This window comes from Prionailurus viverrinus, chromosome A2 (genome assembly GCF_022837055.1).
Source record: "Prionailurus viverrinus isolate Anna chromosome A2, UM_Priviv_1.0, whole genome shotgun sequence".
NCBI lineage: Eukaryota > Metazoa > Chordata > Mammalia > Carnivora > Felidae > Prionailurus > Prionailurus viverrinus.
Window position 1 is genome coordinate 943,343 of NC_062562.1, and position 13,387 is coordinate 956,729.

Here is a 13,387-nt window from a genome sequence, read left to right on the forward strand (position 1 = left end):
TGCAAGATGAAATTGGAAAATCTTCGTACCTCTTACCTGAAAGGAAACTCAGTATGGATTAAACACCTCAGGATAGGACTTGAACCCATACATGTCTTAGGACAAAACAGAGGCGCTGAACTCATGGACGTCAGTCTTAGCAATATTTTTGTGGAGTTATCCCTTCAGGTAAGGGAAACAAAAGGGAAAGTAAAAAACGGGAACAGGGACATAACAGACATTTTCCCACAGAAAATACAGAGATGGGCACTTAACGCATGAAAAGCTGCTCAATGTCACTAATCATCAGGGAAATGCACATCACAACCACAATGAGCTGTCCCCTCACAGAAGCCAGAATGGCTAGTATCAGAAAGATAAGAAATAACAAGTGATGTTGAAGGTGCGGAGAAAAAAAATCTCGTTGTTGGGATTTAAATTGGTGCAGCCACCTTGGAAAACAGTATGGAGTTACCACAAAAAACTAAACACAAGTACCATATGTCCATAATTCTACTTCTGGGTGGGTAAACTTACAAAAAAAACTAACATAAAAAGATATGTGCACTGTCACATTCCCTGTGGCATCAGTCACAATACTTAAGCTATGGAAGCAACCCAGGAGTCCATCAACAGGTGAACGGATAGTGAAGATGTGGTGTCTACATACAAGAGGTATTACTCAGCCATTTGTGACAACACGGTTGGACCTACAGGATATTATTCCAAGTAAATAAGTCAGAAAGGCAAACGTTGTATTTTCCTCATGTGTGGAATCGAAACAGCACGATGAATGAACAAACAAACAACGAGAAATAGAAACAGACTTAAAACTATAGAGATTAAATTGGTGTTTGTGAGATTGGAAGGGGTTGGAGGAACATGTGAAATAGGTAAAGGGGATTGAAAAGTACAGAGTTGGGTTTATTCAGTAAAGAGGTCATGGGAATGCAGAGTCCTGCACAGGGAATATGGGCAGTAATATTGTAGTAGTTTTGTTCAGTGACAGATGGTAATTCCAATTATCGTGGTGAGGATTTTGTAATGACTGTAATTGTCCAAGCACTAGGCTGTACAATATTACAGATCAATGGATTTCCACTAAAAACGCCCCACACTTATCATCATTAATGAGCCTGAAGACTAAAGTAAGAGCCCATCTTCCAGATTGCTTGTGGTCCTTCAAATCCTCCCTGGTGAGAGCTCTTCTCAGGGGCAGGACAACAGCCACACACACACCATCTAATCTCCTAGCGGCAGCTGGGGCAGCGCAGACAGGCTCCACCAAGGGCCTCTGTGCCTTCAGAACAGACCAGTGTTCCTCTGGTTGACCAAGTTCTGGAGAAGGAAAAGCATTTGGACCCAGCCATTAGAAAGGTGACTCAGCCTTTGCTTGAGAAGATGATGTCTGTCATGCACCTGGCTTCCCCGTTGGACTTTTCATCCACCCTCACCCTCGTGGTGAGCCTTTTGTGTTCCTCTTGTAGAGGTAGGTGTGGACGTGTGTGTTTTGCCCAATTCCTTCCTACTTTGCTTGTCTGATACTTATCTCCACTTTATGTCTATTTTTTTTTAAGATTATTTATTTACGTTGAGAGAAAGAGTGTGTGGAAGGAGCAGAGAGAGAATCCCAAGCAGGCCCCACACTGTCAGTGCAGAGCCCACACAGGGCTGGAGCGCGTGAACCATGAGGTCATGACTAGAGCTGAAGTCGGCTGCTTGACCCACAGTTTCCAGTGGTCAGGCGCCCCAGTCTCCATCTGTTTGGAAGTATTTGTGAGTGAATGGGCCGCCGTTATGTACCCTTTTCCTATTACTGCCAAAGTCCCAAATCACTAGGGTCTTCCGAAGTTTTCTTTGGTCACGTGTCCATTCTTTCTGATGACCTTCATCTACGTTTCGGGATCAGTGTATGAATAGAAATCAGCATATGGTCTGTGTTCTTCCCTTACACACCAGGTCATTTCCAAAGAAATTAAATTAGGCTCCCAATTCTTGTAGTTTCTCCCAGTAAAGGTAAAACGTGTGTATCAAAGACTCCGTGGAAGACTTTGCAGAATAGGCTATTGAGTGAAGAGGAAACAGGAATATTTACAGTAAACGATTCCTGTTCTGCTTTTGGAGAAAACCAGAAGTTTCATAGTGGTGGAGCTGAAACCCAAACCCAGGAAGGGTGTGTGAGGTGAGTGACAGTTGTACAGGAGGAATGTGTGGATCCGGAGAGATTGTGAGACTACCTTGAAACTTAAGAACAGCAATAACCCAGCTCAACAATCGTATAGTCAGATTTGCACAGGACAATGTTTTTATAAATGCATTCTAGGTATTGACCATCTGAAAAACAATTCAGTTGGAAATAATGGTCAGGAAAAACTATATGTAAGAAACCCAGAAAGTTATGACTGTTATTAATGCCAAAGCATTAATCTTGTTCCACGTTGTAACCATACAGACAGTGCCACAAACGAACCCATTCATTGAAAATGGACATTATGTAGTCCAATAATAATTAACAAGCATCGATAGATCATTTGTTAATAAAGAGATCACTTATGATCATTATTCCCTGACAGTGTGCCTTCCTATTTTGAACAGAAGTCTTTTGGTGGAGAGTGTGAACGTTTTGAATGAAGGAGATCAACGTAGAGAAACCCTGAACCCGATTACAAGTCTTAACTGTGCATGAGGGCTGTCCTACTGCAGGCAAATCATGCACTAAGTGTAGAGAAGCCTTCGCAGATGGTTCCTTCCTAGAGAAGACGTGAAGATCTCACCCAGGGCTCAAACGTAGTCCCTGTGAGGAATGTGGGCTGGGCTGTAGCTCCGTCTCCAGCCTCAGCACTCACGTGGATGTAGACCTTGTAGAGAGATCCTATGAAGGTCAGGATGCTGGGAGAGCATCTGACACAAACACGAAGAGTCTCAGTAGTGAAAAATCTCTAGAGTGCAAGAAATGTGGAAAAGCTTTCGCTTGCGTGTCTTCCTTTTAGGGTCATGTGTCAGTTCACTGTGGACAGAAAGTCCATGAGTGTGATGTTTGTGGGAAAACCTTTATGTATCACTGCTACCTTACACGTTATGTGAGAACTCACACTGGGGAGAGACTCCTATCAGTGTTAAGAGTGTGGGAGCGCCTTCAGGTATAAGTCAAGCCTGAGAAAACATGTGAGAACACACGCTCAGGAGAAACACTATGAACGACCACACTGTGGGAAAGTCTTCACTTGTCTCTCTTCCTTTCGAGGACACACATGCAAGCACAGTGACATGAAACCTTATGAACTTAAGCACCATGGAAAAGCCTTCAGGTATCCCAGGAATCTTTGAGCACAGACATGCTGTGGGAAAGCATTTATTCTCCCTTAAAATCTTCTTTATTTTTCTTCTTTTCTCTTAAAATCTTAATTAAAATGTGAGCCAATACATTGGAGATGATCCCGAATGCACACAATTTTGGGCAAACTCCAGGTACAGAACTTCATGTATTTTGTTCATGAAAATTCAGGTGGGACAAAAATCTGTTCATTGTTGGGAATATGGCTTTGAGTTTCCAGGTGCCTTTTCCTTAATAGGGCTCCCACATGTATGGATTCCTAGTTCGTGTCACTGATATGAACACTGATGGTTTTAAGTGTCCTTTGTCCTCTACGTCTGTAGGATGTAGATGTTGTTATCTCAGACTTGAAGTAATCATATGGTTATATAAAAATATCTGTTTTCCATTACAATGTCTCTTGGACCCTGGGGTGATAAGAAAGTGTCTGTTGAGGGGAGGTGTACATGCAACTTTATATAATTTTAGAGAAAAATTTCGTGAATTATACATTCCAGAATATGGCTACTATCTGATCATGACACCAGACTTGTCTTATTGAAAGTTTATTTCTGGGGGCTCCTGGGTGGCACAGTCGGTTAAGCGTCCGACTTCAGCCAGGTCACGATCTCGCGGTCCATGAGTTCGAGCCCCGCGTCGGGCCCTGGGCTGATGGCTCAGAGCCTGGAGCCTGTTTCCGATTCTGTGTCTCCCTCTCTCTCTGCCCCTCCCCCGTTCATGCTCTGTCTCTCTCTGTCCCAAAAATAAATAAACGTGGGAAAAAAAAATTTAAAAAAAAGAAAGTTCATTTCTCTTCGCTGTTGCGGATACTGGAATTTGCCAATTCTGTGTGTACTTTCCGTCTTTATTATTGAAAGATACATTTCCAGTTCAGTTATCTCTCTATTTAACGGATATTTGTTAAAATCCCAATATTGGTTAATGTGTTCGGGCACTGATTCTTGGTATCTTTGGTCAGTTTTGTTCCCAATTATGACCTGGAAGAACATCCCTTTGGACCATCCCTTTGGATCAGATTTGCCTGTTTTTTTTTTTTTTTTCCATGAACAGTGATTGTGGTGGAAATACAGTGGGGTGCTTTCGTCTGGCCCCCAGGAGGTAAAGTCTGGAAAGACCAGTACCCTTAATATCAGATCAGTCGGTCAAAATATGGTATCTTGTAAATTTTGGACACAGGAGCCTTTTCCATTTTATCCCCCCACTGGAGATAAAAACACCTCATTATTTCCATAATATTCCACAGTTCCTAGGTACCCCAAGGCATTCAAACTATGGGAGTAAATGGTTTTGGTTTTACCCTTCACTAAGGTATATGGCCAAGTAAGCATATGCAACTGTCCTGTTGGGTTGGATGTCACAGGGAAAAGTATTGTTTCCTCAGTACTTTCAAGAGGATTTACAGGGCATTTGGCAGGCTCATTCAGTGGAGCGTGCAACTTTTGGTTTTGGACTTTTGGATTTTGACTCCACTCTGGGTGTACAGATAACGTTAAAACCAATGATAATAAAATAAAATCTTTAAAGAAAATAAGGATTTGGAATAGCACACCCAAGCTAATATTTACCACTTTGATCTTTTTAAAAAGACTCATCAGGAAACTATGCAAAATCTTTACTGTTTAGAGGAGTGGCATGTAAATTGCCATGGAGAGTCAAAAGGGGATGAGTCAGGATTAAGCAGTCATGAGGGGTTTTCTTTGGATCCAAATGAGGTCTGGCTCCACGATCAAGTGCCCTAAGCATTGGTCCTGAGTTTGAGCAAACTGCAGATTTTTGAGGCTTTATGTCCCTCTAAAGCCAAAAGTGGCAACAGGGACATGATGTCTTCCACTGGGGGGAAGCAGACAATGAAACTACCTGCGTACTGTAACTAAGTAGAGATGCGGAAGACTCTCTCTTCCAGATCAGCTTTAGTGGTCTGTGAAACGACAGGAAGACCGTCAGTCCCTGGGGCACGACTGTCCAGTGTATTTCTGTGCCTCCAAGAGAGAACAAAACCTCGCTGCACTGGTAGCTACACTCGTGGGAGTATAAACTAGGACAGCTGACGTGGAAAAAAGTTTGGTGGTTCCTCAAGAAGTGAAACACAGAACGGCAGTGTGACCCAAGTGTTCCAGGCCTACGTAAACTGAAACAGACACTCAGATGTGTGCACACGAATGCCAGGTGCAAAACTGTGCGTTCCCCCAAAAGAGGGAAACGTCCCAAGTGTCCCCGGTGTGTGGATGGATGAACCGGGTGCGGCATAGACACAGGACGGACGGTGATTCAGCCCCAGAGAGGAATGAAGGACAGACACATCATGCACGTGAACGTATGGTGACAGTGTTATACCACGTGGAAGACACCAGCCACACCAGGCCACGTGGTGTGAGTCACTTACATTAAATAGGCAGAGTGGGCAAATCCGCAGAGACGCGAAGTATTTCAACAGTGCCCAGGAGGCATGATTTCCTGGCTATCGTGGCCTTTAAATTTGCTTAGGAAAATGGAGATATAAGTCGCATACCATGGGACTCACACATGTTTTTAAATGTTTATTTATTTTGAGAGAGGGAGCAGGGGTAGGGGCAGGGAGAGATGGGGACAGGACAATATACTGACAGCAGTAAGCACAATATTGGGCTCCAACTCACTAACCAGGAGCTCATGACCTGAGCTGAAGTCCTTGGCTCAAGCGACTGAGTTGCCCAGGTGCTCCTGTGCTCACACTTTTAAGAGTAAAACTCAGTGTTCCCCCTCCCCTCCCCTCCCCTCCCCTCCCCTCCTCTCCCCTCCCCTCTCCTCCCCTTGCGTGTTCCCAGAGCTGTCCCACATCAACACACCACCTGAAGAAGGATGTGGAGCTTTTACATTCCACGTTCACAGGGACTGATTACAAACTGGATCTGCCGTGACTTTCCTTGCAGAATATAACGCACACCTGAGTGTTGTAACGTGTCACGCCTGTGGCTGTGCCCGGCTGGGACGGCGGGACCCCACGTCGCATGGTGGCTGAAGACACAGGGCGCTTTTGATTGGCCTGAGGACTGAGAAGTGGAGGTTGGGTCAGAGGGTGGGCACTCACGGTGTCAAATGTCAGCTCCAGACACAGGTGGACCTGGCTCCCGTGCGATGAGGTCACCGGTCAGTGAGCTGTTCTTAAACGTAGTGACCACGTGTAGACCACGGGCCCTTCTGTTCTGTCACGTCCCGATCCCACGCCGGACAAGGGAGTATCCACAGAGAAACTGCGGGGAATGCGCGACAGAAAAGGAGGAGGCAGGCAGGAGACCCCGCCCAGAGCACATTGGACTGAGAGCCCACCTCCCGGCCGGAGGATGAGCCACGTGTGTGCCTCCAGCCTGTCACTCAAAGTGGAGAAGGCGGGGCCTGGGCGTTCAGCCCAATCTGTGACCGCAGAGGTGGTGTCAGGATTATCTTCCAATCAGAACGTGAAGGCCCCAGACTGTCCTCTCACGGGGCGGAAGCGCGGTAGGTAATGTCCAATCTGGTTCGGGGTGGTGTCTTCGGGACAGCATCCAATCAGGTCGCAGGGATTGAAGCAACGTCCAATCAGGGCCCGGGCCGTGTAAGCTACCCTACCAGGCCCGAGTGAGAGTCCGGGGGGTGTGGCTCTCAGCCGGAGCTGTTGGCGCCCTTGGATCTGGTGCTGCCCCAGGCGCGGCTGTGGGCGTCGGAGGTGGAAGCTCCGAGGGCGCGGAGCAGGGCCCCAAGATGGTGAGTGCGCGGGCCGGCGGGGCGGATGGGACCAGCCGGACCTAGGTGGAAGCGGCCGCGGCGGGGTGTCCTCATCCCCAGGGGTCCGCACCTGGGTCCTGGGCGGTTGGAACGGAGAAGGGAGGCTGGGGGAGGGCAGGGGGGAGGCCTGGGATTCGGGGAGCGTGTGCGACGACCTGACTAAGCAGGAGTTTTGCTCCTCGGTGGAGGACAGGTAGAGACTGTCGGGTGAGTTGTCTCATAAAGGAAACTTTGCAGCCGTAAAGAGGCCGCAGGGAATAGCTTCCGAAGCCGCGACTCCCCAGCAGGGAAGAGGGTTTTTCTTTTATGGAGGGTGAGGATGAATATTCAGAAAGGGGAGCTCTAGGGGGCAGTCTAGGCGGGCGTGAGGTTGCTCGGACCGAGCTGGAAGACGTGCCCAGAAAGCACGCGTGCAGTGTGACGGTCACGGAGCCAGAGCTGCTCGCGGGGGCTGAGACTTGGACGTTGGAATCCAGCGGAGGTAAGTGTGGGACGTGGGGCCGGGGCTGAGCGCGCGCTGAGGGAGCAGGTGCACGCGCATGGGGTCCTGGGCTGCGATCTCGGGTAAGAAATGCAGGGTTTTCTCGCTTTGGAAACGGCGCGGAGAGTTTCACGGGTTTGGCTGTTTCCTGGCCTGGTGCAGACTGTCAGTCTTTGCTTCCACGCTGTTCCCTTCAAGTCGTAAATGGCTGAGATTGCTTTTCTGTTTTTCCATTCCTTTGTGATTGTGACCCGGACCAGGAAGTTCTGCAAGGGCTGTGCTGGGCAATTAGAGCCTGAGAGTCGTAGATCACGGAATGGAGCTGGGGTCCTAAAACGATTGCTTTTCTGGGCACCCCCTAAACCCGCTGAGCTTCCAGGGGGACCCAAGGTGGACCTGTCACCCAACCAACCTGAGTTCTCTGCTTGGTGAGTCAGAAACTGTTCCACACTGAGCAGTCCCAGGAAGAAAACTTTATTAGCAGCAGATACAGAGATCAGTAGATCACAGGAAATAACTTCCAAAGCCCTGACTCCCCGGAGGGAGGGTGGATGGGCTCTTCTGGTTTAGGGCTGGGATGGGTATTTCCACGGGGAAGTCTCGTCACCCTGAGTGGGGCAGGCAGGAGGAGTGCTGGGGGTAGGCCTTAGGGCAGCAGGCCTGTCCCCAGTGTGTGTGTCATGTACAGGAGGCTTTGCTCCTTCTTGGGTAGAGACTTTAGTGTGATAATGAGGTAAAGGTAATTGCTGATCATTCCAGATGTCCCCCAGGTCCATCTGCACAGGCGGGAATCAGAGGCTCCTCAAACTGGTCGGGGAGGTTGGGGCCCTGGAGGTCTGGTGAGGGCAGGTCAGTCTGCTCCAGGGGCGGGTTCCTGTCCTTTGCCTGAGTTAAAAGGACAGCTGGAAAGGACAGCTTAGGGAAACGTGGGGCAAAGTTCTGTGAATACAGGCACGTCGGCTTGAGGTTTAGCTGGTGGCCGACTTGGGAGATGACCTCAAATCTGCGCCTGGCTGAGGACAGTTTATTACAATCAATTCCAACAGGGACCTGCTCCCATCTCAGGGACCCTCCAGTGAAACAGAGCCGGCTTGGTTGTTCTGTGAGAGGGGGATGGGCAGGAAGACCTAGTGTCAGGATCCAGCCCCTGGGGTGGAGGAAGGCCTCAGGTCCCCAGGTGGCTCAGGTCCCCAGGGCCTTGTTCCTCAGCTCAGTGGATGCTCAGAGTGTGGGTCACCTGCAGTCGGGCCTGTGGGGAGGACAGTGGCCTGGGTAAAGTTTGCATAGGAAAGGGGCAGTGGTGGACAGTTGGTCAAACCAGTGTCAATTCTGTCAAAAATCCGAAGTGAGTAAGGAGAGTCCTGTATCGAGAAGAATGATTGCAAAGTGCGGAGCAGGGGCACCGTTGCACTTCAGGCTGGGGCCATGCCAGGGGCGGGGCACTTTTGCACTAGATGCAGGAGCCATGGGGGGGGAGGGTGCAGCTGTTACATTAGAGGCAGGGGCTACAGGGGGGAGGGGGCTGTTGCATTAGGGGCAAGGGCTGTGGAGGAGGCGGGGGGGCTACATCGACAAGGAGGACACTGAGCATAAGACTTGCGAGTGTCTCAAGTTGTGTAAGTTGTCTGCGAGTTGTGTACAAGGGAGGAGAAGAGGAAAGAAACCAGGCATGTGCAGGTCCGTGGTGCTGACGTTGGGGTTCCCTGAGGCCAGCCTGTCCCCCTGTCCCCAGGAGGGGCTGTGTGTGGCTCAGGCTAAGATCAAGCCCACGTTCAGGGGTCTGGAGGAAGGAGAGAAGCCAAAGCAAAGCGGGACCAGCCAGCATTTTGTGCCCCTTGGTCACGGGGACAAGCAGCTGAGCTGATCGCAGATGAGGCACGAAGTGTGGGTGTGGGGGGTCTGCGCGTGGCCCTGTCGTGGGTGAGCCAGGGGGACTTCCTGTCAGTCTTCTGCTCTGACGGGGGAGGGGCCCTCGTGCAGCCTGCTGTTTTCCAGACCCCGACAGGGTGGGGGAGGGAGTGCCTTTCCCTCCCACTGAGGTTTTCCTGGGAGCACAGGGCTCAGGTAGGCGTCTGCATGTCACCTGGGAGCAGGACCTGTCACCCTGTCCAGCTCAGCACGGATGGCTCTGTCCTCCGCCAGCCGCGCGTTGAGCAGGTGTAAAATGCCCGAGTTCTTTCTGCCTCCTTTCTTCCCCTTCAGGGCAGAGGATGGTAAGTGTGTCAGGTCGTTCCTGTCCCTGCTGACCCGGGTTACTGGGGGCTTTATCCAGAGAGCGTCCCCTGGGGAAAAGTGTCTCAGGACAGAACTGTCCTTCTCCATGAGGGTTGGGGGGGATCTGCAGGGGGCTCCACACCTTCATGCCAGGTGGGTGGAGTCACGGATCAGAGGATTCATCCAAATGCTGGTGACGGTTCCACGCAGGGTCCAGAGGTGGAAAACTGGCTTCCTGATCTGTCCCCTGGGAATTGCCGGTGTCAGAGACGCACACAAATTCTGTGAACTGAGACGGGTTCAATTCTAACGGTACCAGGTCCCTGTTCTCTGAAAGGGATAAACAGCTTCCATTCTTGTGAAACCACACAGGTGCCCTAGAGCTGCCCCTCCCACTGTGGCCTTGACCTCAGGGTGGAAGCTGTGATGCTGCACCTGGTTGTCCACACAGCAGCTTGGGGTCCCCGTGTCATTCGGATGACCCAGGTTGCTGGAAGCTGGGGCCTCCTCTGGGCTGGGGACTGGCCACCCCCAAAGCTGGGCCTGGTGGGAGGCAAGGGAAGGTGTGGTGGGGTCTCGCTTGCCTGCAGGTGGCCCCCGGGACCAGTGCGGAAGGGGCTGTGGCCGCCCAGAGAGGACGCCGGGCCCCAAGAAGGGGATGCTGGTACAGCTGTGCTGGGAACGATCTGGGGCCGCCCTGGGATGTCTCCTGAGGACCGGTGTTGGCATCGTCCAAGGGGTTGTGGGGTTAAGTGGGATCTGTGGAAACAGGAAGATGTGCAGGTCAGACTCAGGGAAGGCTCCTCGGGGTCAAGTGCCATTGGAAGGGTCATGAACACAGCGTGTAGGGGTCAGATGCTAAACTGGGAGGGTTTCCTCCCTGGTTAGAATTGGAGCCCTGGAGTAGGGGGTGCAGGGTGTGCAGATCTCCAGGGTTGGGTCCCCTGGGGTCTCCGGGTCCCCTCCTTCCTTCCTGGAGGACTGGTGTCAGCAGGGAGAGCTCAGCTCCCGTGTGGGGATTGGGCGTGACCCTCTGCATCGGGGTGTCCTGTGCGGTGTGGGCACCGCGGGTGACCGATGTGAGCGGCTCCTGCTCTGCTGCTCGGCCCGTTGTTCCTGGAGAGGCTCTCGCTGCCCCGGGAGTCCAGTGTGGGTGACACTTAGGACTTTTGTCCTTTGGCCATACCTCTTTGTGCTGGCAGCTTTCCGTGTCGTCACCCCCCAGCAGGCGTCACTCGACCTGATCTCTGTTGCGGTGCGAGAGGGGAATATCAGCAGTGCCACCGGTGATGTGGCTGCCGTGTGGCTGCCCAGGGCTCATCTGTGTCGCTCAGGCGGGTATTTGCGGCTGGGGCCTCCCAGTGAACCCCTCCGTCCTGGGATGGTGGGGCGTGGGGGTCTCCAGTTCATGTTTTCCTTTTGTGGGCTCTGCTGTTGCCGTCAGTGTGGTCCTGTCTTCAGGGTAAATGCCTCATAAGTCCTTCTGCGCTGGGGGGACATTGCATATTGTAGCTTGTAAGTTACACGTTAGCAGGAAACGGGGTGCAGAGTATGAACCACTCGACAGTGCTTCTGGTTGGTATCACCTGGGTGGTGAACTAGGTTCCCAGCCTGGCTGGTAAACTTTTAAGCACCTGGCTGGTAAACTGGGTTCCCCGATCCCTGTGAGGTTTGAGAGGCGTTCCCCAGGTAGGGATATCGTTCTCTCACAGTCTGAAGCCATAGGGAAACACTGGGCTTCTGTCCAGTGAGATAACATATAAACCATGGCTAAACTGTATTCATGTTTACGAGAGAGGGAGCTGTGTGACATCCATTTGTGCGAGCCAGCTTCCCTGGGGTTGTCCTTGGACCGGTGGAACCTGCGAGGTTGTCACTTTGGTGACTTTATTAGTATTTCTCCGCTCATAGTCGTTATCGAACACTATTAGGTTGTTGGAGGCCACTGCTCTAATGTCCGTCCACTGGTGAGTAGTGCATATTATAGTGTCTCTGGATATTGCTGGACTGGTATTTGTCCAACCAGAGTTCTCTTTTTACTAAAGTCACAATTACTAGATTTCCATCAATGCTTTTACATTTCTGGGGAACATTTTTGGACACCTCTGTTCAGTTTCTCTATGTTATTATTTGGGAGAACATCCCTTTGAACTATGACATGAGTTTGCCTTGGTTTCCTAGAGCTGTGTTTCCTTTTTTGTGTTGAAGAATTATCAGCCAAATGGTTTCTTTTGGTCTCCAAGGAGTCAGATCTGGAGCCAGGACCCTTTGCAATGCCAGAGAGGTCAGTTCAAGTGGGGCATCCAATGAACTTGGGACAAAGGAGCCATTTTTAATTGATCCCCATGTGGGTAAGGACATCTTGTCTCCATAGTAGTCCAAGGTCATGAGCTCCCTTACAGGCATGGCGACTGTCCCTATGAACATGTGTGAACGTGTTTTACCCTTGGCGAAGGTACAAGGCCAGAGGAAGGGCCGGTTGTTCAGCATGTCGAGCCGAAGTAGCCCAAAGGTAAAGTGCTGCTCAGTGACCTCAAGGGACTTGCAGTCACATCCCCAGCACGATATTTGCCATTTTCAATTTGTAAGTAAGAGTCGTCAGTAAAGCATGGAACCTGTGCGTCAGTGAGAGGCGCTCCCTGTTGGCACGGGGAGTCGGAAGGTGCCGTGTCCGTGCTAAGCAGTCACAAGGGGTTTCATGTGGGTCCAGGATCAGGCGCCCTACATATCGATCCTGAGTTTGAGCAACCTGCAATATTTCTTCAGAGACATTTTGTCCTTTCAAGGCCAAAAGGTGTAACAGGTGGATTCGGGCTTCCTGGGAAGAGGTCTGAGAAGGGGAGCAGAGACCGAAACCATCTACATGTCATCAGAGAGCAGAGCCTTCAGCAATTTTCCATCATCCAGACCAGCTTTGGAGATTCAAGCAAAGCAAGAAAGCCTGTGCCTCCCTGGGCGTGAGTGCCCTGGCGTGTTTCTGTTCCTTTCAAATGCAAGCAGAGTTAACTGCGTTCATCCTCACAAACTGCGATACGAAAAATGCAGTGTGCAGTTTCATTTCCTTGAAAATTTGCTCTCAGTGGGAAGGGATGTCAGCGTGTGGGAGTTGGGAACAGCAGGTGCCAGTGATCACCGTGTCCTGGACGGTCCTCTGGCGTCTGGGCACCGGGTTTTCTCACAGGTAAAAGAGGGGTATTACACGGACGGGTGCAGGTATGCTGGGATCATAAGCCTCAGGCTGGTAATCTTTTATGGGCGTGATGCCTTTAAGGGCTTCTTTATTTACAGGAAATTTATTACATACGACAGCACTTTGAGGGATTTATTTGAATCTTCATAGGAGGTACACTGTGGGTTCTGCCAATATTAGTTGGGGATTTTGCTCAGAAAGAGGATGGCAGGTGATCCAGCCGAGACAAATGATTAGTGTCCCCAGATGCCACTCTAGTGCGTCAGAGATGAAGTAGATAAAAGATGTCCAAAGGGCATTTCGTCCCCTGGTTAGGTATTTTGAGTACCTTCGTCCAGTTCTAGAATTACTTTCCCTTTGTGGGAGATTGAAATTCCAGCGTGATCCCTTCTGAGGATCCGTGCAGTGAATGACTAGAGGTGGAGGAACTAACGTGAAAATGGTGTGT

The 13,387-nt window shown here is 50.5% G+C and overlaps 1 protein-coding gene across 7 annotated transcripts in view; it reads left to right on the forward strand.

Moving 5' to 3' along the window:
* The window catches only part of LOC125160329 (zinc finger protein 77-like), a 41,757-nt gene that overhangs the window by 8,712 nt on the left and 19,658 nt on the right, over positions 1-13,387 (forward strand). Inside the window, exons 1-2 of one of the 7 annotated variants that reach the window (XM_047849182.1) lie at positions 6,092-6,787; positions 7,796-7,963. The exons of 2 other annotated variants lie outside the window; for them this stretch is intronic. Coding sequence is in view for 1 of the 5 variants with exons in the window: in XM_047849178.1 (XP_047705134.1) it covers positions 7,031-7,033 (3 nt within the window). In the remaining 4 variants the exon portion in view is untranslated. 4 more of the 7 variants (XM_047849181.1, XM_047849184.1, XM_047849178.1 and 1 more) reach the window with 4 other exon arrangements.